Source organism: Vigna umbellata, chromosome 1 (genome assembly GCF_029865625.1).
Source record: "Vigna umbellata cultivar VRB3 chromosome 1, Vumbellata_1.0, whole genome shotgun sequence".
Lineage (NCBI taxonomy): Eukaryota > Viridiplantae > Streptophyta > Magnoliopsida > Fabales > Fabaceae > Vigna > Vigna umbellata.
In genome coordinates this window covers 103,516,974-103,532,626 of record NC_142165.1, presented here as the reverse complement: position 1 = coordinate 103,532,626, position 15,653 = coordinate 103,516,974, and the positions used below count along the sequence as shown (strand labels likewise).

The 15,653-nt window shown below is 28.9% G+C and overlaps 2 protein-coding genes across 2 annotated transcripts; one reads left to right on the top strand and one right to left on the bottom strand.

Annotated features, from left to right (window-relative positions):
- Positions 1–1,071: 1,071 nt before the first annotated feature.
- LOC124827489 ((DL)-glycerol-3-phosphatase 2-like) lies at positions 1,072–3,734 on the bottom strand. Its single transcript, XM_047300556.2, has 6 exons — positions 3,457–3,734; positions 2,971–3,195; positions 1,929–1,989; positions 1,696–1,843; positions 1,529–1,608; positions 1,072–1,427 (listed from the first exon to the last, which is right to left on the bottom strand). The coding sequence occupies exons 1-6, from the start codon at positions 3,533–3,535 to the stop codon at positions 1,310–1,312; spliced, it is 711 nt and encodes a 236-aa protein (XP_047156512.1). The 5' UTR covers positions 3,536–3,734; the 3' UTR covers positions 1,072–1,309.
- Positions 3,735–12,031: 8,297 nt separating this feature from the next.
- Positions 12,032–12,599, top strand: LOC124827496 (histone H4). Its single transcript, XM_047300563.2, has one exon. It carries the CDS (start codon positions 12,095–12,097, stop codon positions 12,404–12,406), a length of 312 nt encoding a protein of 103 aa, XP_047156519.2. The 5' UTR covers positions 12,032–12,094; the 3' UTR covers positions 12,407–12,599.
- Positions 12,600–15,653: the final 3,054 nt, after the last annotated feature.

The following is a 15,653-nucleotide window of genomic DNA, read 5'->3' as shown; positions in this document are numbered from 1 at the left end:
GCTTTAAAAAAATAATTGTTTTAAAATATGATTGCTAATAAAAAATACATTTTAAAACACTGATTTTCTTTTAATTTTATAAAATATAATATAAAGTGTGTTTGAAAACACTTTTATTTTCAAAAAATTGAAATGAATTTTAAAACAGACTAAATTAAAAAAATAAAAATAAAACGACTTTTATGTGAGACATAACCTTTTTAAAAAAGTAAAATAAAATCATTTTTAAAATATATTTTACTTTTTGAAATGACTTCTTTTTTTCCCTTTTAATACATGCATGCCTTGAAAGATTAAAAAAAATCCTAATAAAATTTGGAAAAGGTAAAAAAATAACCAATTAAAAAAAACTAACATATATATACATATTTTTTTAAAAATCATAATCAATTGTGTCTAGAAGGAAAAAATAGACTTATGCTCAATATTAAAATGTTATATTTTTTATTTTTTTATATTTTAAATCATACAAAACATTACTTATATCATTCATTCTAGTGCAAACAAAGTATGGACGAATTTATGTTTTTGTTGGTTAATCTAATTTTCATGTTATATAGAACTATTTGGCCCACTTTGATTGTATATCCAATTAAATAAGTCACGTGCCAATATTAAGAGAATTCCAAATAAATTTTAATCTACTTATTAAGATGTGGCCAAGGTATAGTAACACAAATTTTTTTACAACATTTTTAATATAATACAGTATTATTTTTTTATAAAAAAATTTTAAGGAAGAGAAAAAAATAATGTCACATACCATTATTAAGAGAATTCCAAATAGATTTTAATTTAGTTATTTGGATACGTACAAGTACAACAACCATATGTTAAGAAAAAAAATTTAACAATATTTTAACCTAATGTAGGAATTACTCTTTTATTAATAACAAATAAATAACCAACTAATAAATAAATACATAAATACTATATCAAAATATTAATTTTTTTTCGAACATTATTAAGAAGAAAAAAAGCAAACACAAGATCATAAAACAGAAATAAAGAGCATACACCCCAATAACAACTCAAAGCTTGAGGAAGAAAATAAAATTGAAGAAAGAGAAAGAATTTGAACTCTGTTTTTGAAAATTATTATTTTTTTCTCAGCAACATTTGAGATCCACCTAAGGTTGAACCTCTTTCCCGAACAGAATGTTCAAGGGCTAGTCAAACGGGGTCCAATTATTCAACAAGAACAGATTATGATTAACTCATAAAAGCAGTTATAAAAACTATATGAAACTTTGTGACTGAAGCAAAACAGTAACAGAACTCCAAGTTCATCCATCTCCCATTGGTATCTTCAAAAAGGAGGCAAACCCCACTCCACAGGGTCGAAGTCCAACAGTGAGTTCAAAACTTTATCAGGTAACTTCTGAAAACCTTTATCCAGCCTTGGATCAGGGACCATAACAACAGACCTAACCACCAAACATTTATCAATTCAACATCATATTCTAATCTCACAATTCATCAATGTTTAAACATGAAACTACATTGTTCAATGCTTCAATTCTCTTACATTCCTGCTCTCTTAGCTGCAAGAACTCCCGAGGGTGAATCTTCAAAAACGAGAATGTTACAAGGATCTATCTGTCCATCCTGTTGACAAATGAAAATCATTACATAACAACGAAGCAAAGCAAAACAATTTCTTATTTTTCAGCAAAAAGGCACCACTTTCATCACCTCAAATCTCTTGGCTGCTTCAAGAAATATATCTGGGGAAGGCTTGCCATGCTTAACTTCAAAGTCATCGCCAAGAACAACATGATGCAACAAAGAAAACAGTTCACGATGTCTTTGAGTTTTTACTTCAAAGTGTCGCTTGTGAGAACTGTGAGAGAAATTGTCAGAACAACTTTGCATGAATAAATCCTTCAAAATAAGTATATTATAAACAAAAGATGATTGAAGGGTACCTTGTTGCTAAGCAAATTGGAATTCCTTTGGCATGTAAATGCCTCATTAGACGACCAGCACCTATGATAGATGAAGATGACACACTGGGGCATCAATATATAAACATGGTGGTATGTTGGGATTTTTTTCAGCCAAAAATCACTTCATTTGATGACTTAATGTTACTCATTTTATCATGTACTTTTGCTTTAAAATTTAAGTACAATGTCTAGTTTTTTTTTCAGCACAACACACACACAATTAAATCATATATCTAATAGTTGTAAATTTCCTTAAATACAGTGTTTAAAATTGATCTCGGATTTGATAGTTACAGTCAAATAAGCATTCACTGGAAAAATATCGCTATTTAATCATATATATTCTTTAAAAAGATGAAGAGTTGTGATATAATTCTATAAATATATAAAAATAAATAATATGCAGATGAAGGATATAAAAGCTTTATAAAAACATAGATATGGATTTAGTTGAATCGCTTTTCAAAACCAAATATATAATTTGCTTTTGTTTCATTTTCAAATTTTGGACCATTGCAGAGTATTCCTATGCACGTGATACATTGAGTTGAGGAGCAGGGCGAACCTCTCTGCCCCCAAAATTTCCCTTCAAAATTAGATAAGAGTGGTCATAAAGTGAAATATTTCTATATTCATTTATACATATTATAAAAATAAAATAATGATAAAATAGTGAATTTTTGTAGGTTGAATTTAAAAAAAATGAGTGGGGTGTGCCTCTTTTTGGTCACCCTCTTCTAGGACTAAAAAAACTCAGTTTGTGGTGCTGGTCAAAGCTCCTCCCTCTCACTCATCACATGTCTACAATCCTCGCACGTGTTTTTTTCTCAACCAGAGGAATCTCAGTCATAAACTAAATTTTACTCTTACGAAATATTAAAAAAATAATTAACAGCGTGAGGTATAGATTCTCCCTGTCTTCATGGAGGGATCCTGTTCCAACAACACTGCAGTTGTAGCAACCTACGAGCTTGGTTAATTTTAGGATAATTCAGTAGGTAAAGGTGTCCAACCCACGTACCTGGCATAAGCTCACTTTTGGGAAACAAAGCCTGCAGCATGTCTTCCCTATCGATCAGGAACTGCTCAGCACTGAGAAATTCACTAATTCCTGTTTCACCAACAAAGATTCTTGCAGCCTCTAATGCTTTCTTCCCCAACATCTTCACTTTCACGTTCCAGTCAAAGCTTTTGTTGTATCTACCAAGTATGATCTCCTGAACTTCATTACAGAACTTCTCTGTGTCTGTGCACAAACAACTCATACAGCACAATATTACTCCACCCACTAAATATAAATTTACTACTTTGCTTAAAACAAAAACAAAAAAAAGTGAGTGACTTTCAAAAACCAATTGACGACACAAATGTTACTCCAATTTTGACCCAGCAGAAAGAAATTGTACCATAATCATGAATAAAGGACCATTATGGTTATAGACATGTGGTCTGAAAAAGAACCAGCAAAGTGTGCATGGCATTATTTGTTGAAGATAGATGGCAATACCTAGCAAAAGACCATCCATGTCGAAAATGACGTGGGTGATGGGCTTTGTAATTGAGAGGAATTTATCAGGGTTGGCCATGGTTTGAGGTAGCTGCAGGAATTCAAGTGTGCAACCCGTCCTTTTTCTTTCAAATCTACAACTGCATATTTGAAGGGTCCGAATCTATTAATACCGAATTTGCACCACTACGCTGGACCCATCAAGTCTATATCACTTCTCTCTCTCACTCTGCCACTCTTTTTGTGGTTACAATTACAAAGAGGGGGTAGAACAGTGCAAACAGAGAAAATTACGGTGGGACAGACATAATCATGTGCCACCACAACACTTAAATAAATCAAACAAACACGAAGGTAAACCAGTCATGATTATTGGCAATTAATAATGGGATAGTTGAAGCTGATGTTAGTTATATAAGAAGTAATTCAATCATTAATATTCAGCATAGTTTGGAGCTAAGGAGGCGTGTTATTTTGAAACATGTGAGATGTCAGTGGATCAGAAATCAAGAGCATGAGGTGGCGACATAATTACTCCCGTGAACAACGATTCTGTTCACACACTCATGCATGCATTGTCTTTTTTTCTGAAAGCACAGGAAACTTTGCAATGATTTCTGTGAATCTTACTGTGTTCTTCTGTCACGTGCTGCCATTGTTTTGAGATGCTAAAAACCCCTTATCATGCACTGAGTCATGTCATCGTACAGTCCTTATCTTCACTTCACCTTTGCACTCAACTACAAGACTTTTTTGTTATCACGTCTAACTCTGTACAAGATACTTTAACGACATTTTTTACAATATTTTAATAACACTGATACTCTGTTAAGATTTTGATTATTATTATTAATTGTGTAATAATTTTATTAAAATGTTATCAAAATATTATTATTTTTAATTTTAAGAAACGGTATATAATATATTCAAAGATAAAATAGTCTAAAAATATAAAAAAAAAAGTAAAATAAAAAATAAGTAAAAATAATACGAAATTAAATATAAAAAATTTAAGTGTATGAAAAAATATTTTTTATTCACTTTTACACTTTTTATCTAACAATTGTATATCATATCAATAAGAGTAACAGCCTATCAAAGTCACACATGGTTTAAAAAATTTACAAAGTCATCCATGGCCCACTTATCACCTGTCAAATTTATTATAGGACACCACTTAAGGGCTTTTCACCTCAAGCCAGTTTTGCTTATAATAGGCAAAACCTTTTTATTATGTTTGCTGATAAGTCCTCCATCCCAACTTTGGTTGAGTACTTCAAATTTGCTGCAGGCACACAACAGATAACAGAAAATGGGAGTATGATTCTTTTGTGCATATCTCTTTTTTAGGAGGAGATGATAACCAGTTCAATTCTTCACAGCAACATATCAATATCTTTCATATTTAATTATATCAAACCTTCCAACTTTATCAGTACCAGTGTTGTACTTTTTATCGGTTTCAAATTAATATATTATATTATATAAGTGGATGATGAGGTGTAAGATTAAATTTTAATATTTTAATATGGTGTGAGAGTTATTAACAGTATATCTTAATCAAGTTAATTGAGTTTATTATGTCACCAAATATTATGCAGAATATATATTGACTAAATATATGATTGACCAAAAATCATAATACATAAGAGAGCCTACATTTAAAAAAAATTATATTTAAATTTTACTACAATACTTCTGGTATTTGAATATATTGTATAAGTTGTATATTTATTTACGTATTTAAAAATTGTGGCACATGAATATATTTCAATATATAAATTAAACTTAAATATATTATACTCTTTTGAATTTGTAACTTTTTTGTCTTCCATTTTTTTTCTTAGTTTTCGAATTTTTTAAATGAACTAACTTTTAGTTGTGTTCACTTCAGTGGATAACGTTGTTCAAGAGCAAATGTGACGATTGATTTGCGAGTGAATTCGTGTTTGTTTCAGTGGATACAAAGTGATGGAATTGCACGGATTTGCAGGATATGCACCTTTTTATCACCCCGCTAATACGCTCGGATTTGCAGTAATGTTGATTGAAATCTCAACTTTGTCCTCCATTATTTGTAAAATATCACATAAAAATGCAAGCGTAAAATATCACGTAAAAATGCAATTAATTCGATTCCAGATGGTGAAAATGATTACCAATAATGGAGGTTTGGTCTATAGTGATTCAAGGTTTATGGCTATTGTATTAAAGATGAAGAGTCGTTGAAGATGAAGAAGGTGAATAACAGAGCTTGAAGAAGGAGTTGAAGAAAAGTTGTATTTGGTTCTGATGGTGTTGTATTCGGTTCCCACTTTTGAGTATTGGGTTCCAATAGAAAGAACAAATACAACTGATATGTGTATTCAGTTCCCGCAAACTTTATTTGGTTCCTTCCACCGTTTATTCGATTCCACTACACCCTTTATTCGATTCCCATGGTGATTTATCCAATTCCATGAGCCTGCACATCTCTCCATGCTTTCCCCATGTGTTGATGTTTATCCATGCAGTAGCTCCAACTTTTCTTCATCTTCTTATTTCTATTATTCAAAAACAACTTTTTACTTTATTTCTCTTTTACTTTCATCTGTTGTATATTTTTTCTTGTGTATATTTTACTTCTAATAATAATAATAATAATTCACGTTATATTTTATTCTTTATAAACATTTTTATAATTAAATATAACATTAACAATTATCATTTTATATCACAATAATAACTAGAGGCATTTTGGTAATCTTCAATTTCTACCCATTAAACAATTTTTTTTATCTGTCATATCAATCAAATCTTACACTAATTCTCATAAACTTTACTTTCAAATTCACTCAAACAAACAACAATTAATTCATCCTCAAATTTATCCACTCACTCTTTCCCAATTCCTCTCCCCAAAGTGAACACTCCCTTAGTCCCTTTTAGTTGTTGAATTGTTTGCTTACATGATAATTTGTCTCGGTCTTTAACCACTAAATTTTGTTTCGTGATTCAATTTTTGTATATGATTTTTTAATATTTTAAAACTAAGAGAATTGAAACTTTGAAATATTATTCTTTTTGTCTTAGACTTCGTTTGATATGTAAAGTGATGTTGTATAAATAGCATTTGCGTAAATCACATGACCGATTTTTATTTTGGATTTCTTTTATGGCATAGTACAAACAAAAAAATGGAAAATTTACTAAGAAATCTTTATTTTTGTTTATGATACGCAAAACTAAATTATTATTATTTATTAAATATTAACGGTGAGTGTAGCAGGAAACGTTTCTATCATAGGTTCAAAAACTGTGTCGAAGGCCCCCCAAAAAATATACCAACGTAGGAAAAACTCCTTGTGCAAAAAGCGAGACATACCAAAACATTTAACAACTTCCCAGATATAAAAGCAAATGGACTATAATTGCACTGTATAGCATAAACGCATTTAGCAGATCATGTTGCTGCCTTGATTAGTATAAATATGGGAATAAACGTGTAGCAAACTGAAAAAGAAGAAACACGGGAAGGAAAAATATTGATATTTTTCATTATTAATTATTTAACAAAAAGTTATACTAAAAAATTGTGAGTTAATTAGTTTTATCAAGTCGTCTTCTCTTTGTTTATCCTTATTTAGATCGCACAATAAATATGGTTGTTTTGTCTGGGACTCTAAAATTTAACAAATTTTGGCATTAATTTGGAAATGAGCAAATAGATTACATGAGGAAAAAAATAGTACGAAAAAGTATACTTTTAACACACTTCTACACTCATGTTTCCCACTTTTCTATTATAAAATTTATGTTGAATGAGTGTCACTTTTCTATTATAAAAATTATGGTAAATGAGTGTAGGTGTGTCAACCTATCCTTATCCAAAAAGTATTTAGGAAACTCTAATGATTGTAGTTATTAAATCGTTACCTTGAATTCAAACTTACTTTTTTTTTTTTTATATGAGAAATGATATTTTGACATATAAATTTTTTTTTGTATGTATTTAATATTTTTTATTTTATTTTCTTTACTTTTTAAATAAAAAAACACTCTTTTATAAATATTTTACCTTTATAATATATGTGACACGAATGTAAAAGTGTGTCATGCTACCATTATTATTTTGATATTGTGAATGTAATAATGGCTTCCAAATAAGAAAGCAAGACAAATTATGATCCTCAATTTTGTCGAGACAAAAACACCAATAGTCTCATAATACAAGACTAAGTTCAATATATAAAAAATATTAGATTAAATTAGTAGTTTTATTCAAATTTTAGTTGAAATATAAGTAAATATTTACTTTTCTCAATTAAATTTTGTAATGATGTATTTTTATAATATTATTCAAATTGCGTGAAATAAATGTTATTAGTAGTTTTTTTTTAGTTTTATTTTTATTTTTTTTAAATCATATGGCAAATTAGTATTGTGTCATATGACATTGTGTGTAGCATTATAAATATGAATTTGAGAGAGAGGAAGTGAATCAATTTAGGTGGATTTGAAAGTAAAATTTGTGCTATTTTCTATTTTAAGAGATTTGGATGTGAAATTTAATGCATTAGAAAATAAAAAATTTGGAAAAGTTTTTGAATGATTTAGCTTGTGTGATAGATTAAAAAAGTTTTCATAGATAAAAAAATATTACCATTTTGTCTATTATTTAATAATAATTAATATTATTATTTATTAACATTATTATTATTATTTATTATTATCATTATTAAAAACAAAAGAAAAATCTATTAATAATAAAAATAATAAAAAACAAATATTCTCTCACTATAATCGGTTTCCTATCTTTTTAGAATCAATTTCATATCCCCTTATCCTTAAAAAATTTCTTAGTGAAATCAATTCTTATCATTTTGAAATTGATTCGAGTCCTATTTCCTTTTCTTCTTTATCTTTACTCACACAACTGACCTTCACACAAGGATAATACTGTAAAACACCCTTAGTCACCCACACATACCCTTTAAATTGTCAAGATGGTATCACGAACTTTTCTTACAAATCAATGTTCTTCTTCACTTGCAAATTCTTAGATACGAAGGTCAAATTCACCCGCATATTTATCGTCGTCAATTATTGTCAATACTAAATCTATGTATACTAACACAAACCTTAGTTCTTGAACTTAAATTTTTTAAAAATTTCCACAAAATTTTGAAAATATGTATTTAGCTATTTTTTTTTTCTAAAATCTCAATTTTTAATTAATAAAAAGTTGTTTAAAAGTAATTTGATTTTATGGAATTCAATAATACAGTTAGAGTTAGCTAAAAAATAATTAAAAAAATATTTAATAAAAATTTGGATTTTAATAAAAACATTAATATAACATTATATTAAAAATAAATTTGATTCAGAGTGAAAATATTATTTTATTTAAAAACAAATTGAGATTGAATTTAATAAAATTATGTAGACTTAATTGAATATAAGACAATAATATTTGGCCTACAGCTTATCATTTAAATATCTTATGTTTATTTTAAAAGTTTTTAAGTCACTTTAAATTGGGTATTGATTTACATTTAAAATTTGTGGATGATTTTAGCATTGTTCATTGTTTTTTTGCTGTCAAAATAGTTGGTAATTAATTATAGTGCAGTCAAATCATCAAACTTAAATATGAATTTATTATTTACGTAATGTGGTAAAATTTCAACAAGGTGACATACAAATACGATATTCATAAAATAGTGAATGAAAATATTCATCATATTTAATACAAAAATAATCATATAGAACAACAAAGTAAAAAGTTAGTGTGGTCTTCGTGTTGGGATGAGTTTTTCCACTCTTTAGCTTGTATAGATTATGCGAGAGATGCAAAACTAGTAGACTAAAATATTCATCCTATTTTATCTCTTTTTTTAGGCTCAAATATGCCATGTTGTAAAAAAAAATTATAACCATTTTTTATACTAGTTATAATCTACGTCAAAATAAAAAGTGATATGGTCACGTAATTGTAAATATTTTAAATTTTTTTATAACTGTTAAAGTTATAATTAATATAAAAAAATCATAACATTATTGACAAAATTGTAATAAAATATAACATTTTCTACATCTGATACATCCCTAAAACTGATATGGAAAGTTTTCGCAATGATTAAATAATAATAAAATATAAAATTTTTTATATTGGTTATACCTATAACCTATTGTATAATGCTGATAGTAATTACAAACAATTTTTTTTAAGACATATAGATTTATTGTCCTCAGACTATAGTATAATAGAAACTACTTAAAAATATATAAGATACCAAAAACAAATGAAAAACTCTAAAAAGAGTAAAGTAATAAATCCATAATAACATAAAAGAAAAAATAAAATAAATAAAGAAGAAAATAAGAGGATAAGAGAATGATAGAAAATGTGTTTTAAAATGATCACAAATGCACTATTTATATAGTTAGTTGAAAAGAGATGAGGAATGACCATGGTCCAGAACTTGCAAAAGAAACTGCACCTTACGGTTTCAACAAAAGTAATCCCACTCTTGAGCCTTGCGAAGAGGATTTAACCAAGGAAAATAGACGCTTATTAAGCAACGTTCTTCTAATGCTTTTGAAAACAGATTTTGCAATACAGGTTTTTATAACATTCCCATACACTGTAAAAGATAAAAAAATGAAAAAGATAAATAATAAATATCTTAAGTTTCGCAAGATGTGATGCATTAGAGTTGATGTAACAAGATATATGAATTAGTCATGTATTGATAAACTTAACATACGGTGTAGTTAATATAGAAAGCTATATGAATCAATGACACTGAACATGTATTAAAGGTTTATTGATCACAATACACTCTTATAATATTTGTTGTTATCGTTGTGTTGCGTTTACTAGGCCATGAACGTGTCCGATATTCCTAAGCGCTATAGAGATCTTGCAAATATCTGCAAGTGATCTCACTTGACATTCATACAGATGATTTCATCAAGTGTATGTTGCAAATCATATAACACTTTAAAGGATATGAAGATCATTAAAACCTTTGTTTAAATTAAAATTCTTTCGCCACATAAAATTTTAATTACAAAGTTTAACCTCTCAATATTATAGTCTCTACCACTTTTACACATATCATAATAATAAACATAATTGATTAAAGTTATATTTATTTGCAATGGTTTAGTCAAAAGATCCGCTAAATTCCTCTATGATTTCACATAATCAATAAAAATAGTTTCACTTTTTAGCCGTTGTTTCACTAAATCATGTCTCAACTCTATATGTTTATTTTTTCTATTGTAATTCTTCAACCACCCAGCCTCACTACCAGTCATCTCAAGAGCAAAAATTCAGATTCCATTGTCGATCTCATAACACCATCCCAAGTGTAAATACATAACCAATAGTGAATTTTGTTTCATATAAACCATAGATTCAACTAACATCACTGTATCCTTTTAGTACACTGAAAAATTTACTATATTCAACAACATAATCCATTAAAACTCTTAAGTATTTCATAAGCCTTGTAAGTATATCTCAATATTTTTTATTTGAACATTGAGTATACCTACTTAATTAATCTACTACATATGTAATATCATATTTTAAAAAACTCGTAAGTTAGGATAATCAATTATTCATTTTTTACATATATTTACTTTTGTTGATAAAAAAACTTCATATATTCACCTAGCTACGTCACATATTAAAAAGATTACTCGTTGACCATATTTGATATATATATATATATATATATATATATATATATATATATATATATATATATATATATATATATATATATATATAGAATAAATATTAGGATTGAGCATAATTTAATATTTGATAATAGAAGAATTAGTTTAGCCTATATAGAGGGATATTTAGCATAAATTTCAAGTGGTTGCTGTTTGAATCATGATACATTCTGGTTTTATTCCTACTAATTTATGTACAAAATAATATTTGTTCCCTCAACATAAGATATTATTATATTTTACTTTTTACGACATATAGTTATAATGATAAATTAATAATTTATAACTTTTTCATAATATATAATCATAATAAAAAAATTTATAGTTTGTTTAAGTAAAAATGAAAATAAAGTAATGCTCCATTATCAATTTAGTTGCCGTGTGTGACTTGTTCGATTGCATAATTTTGAAGGAATTTATATTCTTAATTTTCTGCTTACGAGGAATTGACAAGTGAAATATTTTTATTTTTTATGATTGGGGAGGTCAGTGTCAGAAATCACGATTACATTTTCCCGCGTTGCAAAGCCAAATCTGAAATTATCCAAAATGTGATTACGTTTTCACATGGAGCGCATTAGATTTTCATTCAAAATTTCATAATTAAATTGCGCTCACCGTTGGATTCACTTGCCACTCGCGCAAAAAAGATGTGTTTTCTCACAGACACAAACGAAAGAAATACACATTTCAAACCTCACTATCCGCGTCACACGCTTTCCGCCAATCAAAATCAAACATTTGAATCCAACGGTCTGATTATCTATACACACGGATCGCTAACTAATCCAACGGCCAAAGATCTTTTCCCGTATCTATATAAACCTCTTGATTCTCCCACTAACCCGCCAAGTTGTTTGCTTGCATATTCAGTTCTGCATCAGAGAAAAAGGGAAAACCGTCAGCCATGTCTGGAAGAGGAAAGGGTGGCAAGGGGCTCGGAAAGGGAGGTGCCAAGCGACATCGTAAGGTTCTGAGGGATAACATTCAGGGAATCACCAAGCCCGCGATTCGCCGCCTCGCTAGACGTGGTGGCGTTAAACGTATCAGTGGTCTCATCTACGAAGAAACTCGTGGTGTTCTCAAGATCTTTCTCGAGAACGTGATCCGAGACGCTGTCACCTACACCGAGCATGCTCGCCGCAAGACTGTCACTGCCATGGATGTTGTCTACGCTCTCAAGAGGCAGGGCAGGACTCTTTACGGTTTCGGTGGTTAGAGAATTGGGGATTTCTACAATGTTTTGGAAATTAGGGTTTCTTATAATGTTAATTTCCCTGTTGATATTGCTTAGTGTTTCAAGAATTGTTCTTGTTTGGCTTTGAGTTGTAGCCCTGACAATTATTAATGTGAATCAGAATGTATTGGACTTTTTCAAGGGAAATTCATTGTGCATTTTTATTTTCTTGTTACCCAGCCTGTGCTAAATTACAAATTAAATGCATTAGTGTATCTATTCCTTGTTTCTTGAATACTGCATCTAGGATTTGAAGTGTTTCCGGCTTTTTAATCATTGAATTAGTTTTCGGGTTTTTCGCTGTAGTTAAGTTATGAATGTCATAATCGGCTGGATTCCTTTATGTTTTATTTTTTGGGTTATTTTAAGATTGATTGTAGAAAGCATTTTGGTCTTTGAATTTTTGCGTTGAATGTTCTATCTTGTTAGGTGCTGAAATTGCAATCAAATTTGCGGCTCTTTAATAATGTATCTATGGATGTCTATGCTCATTTTATTGTTCGAACAGACGTCTCCATTGTATTTTAAAGGTTTCTGAAGTACTTTTTGTTTTTTTATCGTCTTTAATACTGAACAGAATTACATTACTATGACGTTTGGTTTTCGGTACAAACAGTTGAATTTATGGCTGCAATTTCTCCATAGTTGTTTCTTGGTTACAATTGGGTTGGGTTGCCATTTCTATTTTTTCTTTTTAAATCGTCAGGTCGCAGTAGCCCTTTTCACAACTCTAGAGATTATATGTATTCATTCAAATGAATCATGTCACCCGTTACAAAATGCAGATACCCGCAACAAAGGCGAAAGATGTGATGGTACAGCCTAAGCTCCATCGAGAAGATAACTAAAAATTTTATGTGCCTTGAGTTTAGAACCAAAAATTTAAATGATAAAATATAAATAAACTAATTTTTGTTTTTATATTAAATAATTTATATGTAAATTATAATAAAGACTTTTTATTATTTAAACGAAATTATTTTTAATTTCTTAAACAAATATACTAATCATTTTGAAACACAAGGTCCATTCATAAAGCTGTATATCAAGTCCAAATAATTTAAGCAACTTACATATTAGATGAACTAGGAAAATAATTATTTTTAACACTTTGTATCAACCTGTTTAATGAAAGTTTGTTTCGGTTGAGACCAAAGTCTTCCTGCAGTCATGAATTGGTGCTCAGTTAAAGTTGCTGGTACTATTACAACCTTGAGGATATGGTTGTTTTCAGAGGGGAAACTATTGACACCACGCAACTTATTCTTTCTTTCAGGCTGAAGGAGTATTAGTAACACGTATAATCTTTTATTACTAGCAAGAAATTTTCGTCAACTCCGTTCACGAAAGAAATTGTAATTTTATGATTGACATTATTTCAAGTGCTTGCATGACCCCTTTTGGTGGATTACACAATCAGAGGAAATCTGAGTTTTATAGGTGAAGTTTTAAATTTTACTGAAGAAAGAACATTTTAAATATATGATTGAATTACAAAAGATTGTTCACCTCTAAATGAAGTTTTAATGATAATTAAAATATTATGGAACAGTGAGTTTGGCTGATATCAAACACACTAAAGATGCTAACCTAAGTTATATCAATCCTTTCTAGGAGGACAATAAATATAAACAATCATAAAATAATTTTTTATTGATGAAGTTGTACTAGTTGATATAATCGGAGTTAACTTCGTTTTTTTTATATATAATTAACAATTGATATTATCATAATTAACTTCATCTTTTTATAGTTGACAATTCATATGCTAATCTTCAAGTTAAATTCAATTTCTTTGAAGATAGGTACACAAGTTTTCAATTTGAAATTTGAGTGAAATAGGCATATAAGGTAGGTGGGTGAATAATTTGAGATTCATACTTCTTTATTTTTAGTTTAAAAATAATTTGAAATATAAATAAGTAGAAATGAAGTTTGAGGCTTATAAATATTACGTTTGGGTTAAATATTTTTTTAAATATGTTTTTAGTTTTAAACTTGGAAGATAAAATTAAAATTTATTTATTTTGAATTTTTATTTCAAAACTTTAAAAATGTTTTTTCATAATCTAATTGTTTTAAATTGTTTATGTATAGAATGTTTTAGATGAATTGTTTACACTAGTTTCATACATGTATGAAATGTCAACTTAAAACATAATTTAATAAGTCAAAATAATAATAATATTATTATATTAAAAATATTATATTTATACGTTTTTTAAATTTAAAATACAAAAAATATCAAATTTTAGAATATAAACTAATTATAATTTATCATCATTAGTATTAACTTTATTTTTTTCAATTACATATTTTATAAACTAATACTGTATAATTTAAAAGTAACATAGATACAACTATTTTTGTATGATTGTTTCTTATTTTTAAGTAGTTGTATAATATAATTTATTTTCGGGTTAAATATGTTTTTAGTCCCTAAACTATCAAGCGAATTTGTTTTTAGTCTCTCTTTCAAACTAAACTACATTTTGGACCTTCTCCTTAAAGAAATAATAATTTTTTGTCTTCAACAATCAAGGACGTTAAAAATAAACTGAGGTGGCTAACGCTGGTGTGGCACGTCATTTTTTTTTGTTGACACTAGTCACACTTTCCCACTTCCCCTCCCTCTCCCTCCGACTTTACCACAACCACCTCCGACGCTACCTGCGGCGCCACCTCAAACATTTTTGCGTGATCGTGAGCCACCCCTTTCTTCCCATTGTCGTCCTTGGTCCTTTCGATCAAGTTATTTACCAAGGCTTCAAACTTAGATCTAGTCAATGTTATGTTCAGATGCTTAGCACCAGAAGCATCAACAATAATGAAAGGCAGGTTGATCTCAGTTTGAGATGTTGAAGACAACTCTATCTTGGCTTTCTCAGCAGCTTCACGAAGCCTCTGCAGTGCAAGTCAGTCCTTTGAAAGGTCAATACTCTCGGTTCTTTTAAATTCGTTCACCAGAAAATCTAACAAGGCATTGTCAAAATCCTCTCCTCCCAAGAAAGTATCACCATTTGTTGCTTTCACCTTAATACGAAGATGATGTCAGTACAATCTCGTCCTATTATTAATTTTGACAGGTTAAGAAGGAATGAAAGACGTAGAAGAGACAAATCAGCATACCTCAAACACGTCATTCGAAATTTCTAAGATGAATACATCAAATGTTCCACCTTCAAGGTTAAAAACAACAATGAGACCCTCCTTGTTGTTCATTCCGTAT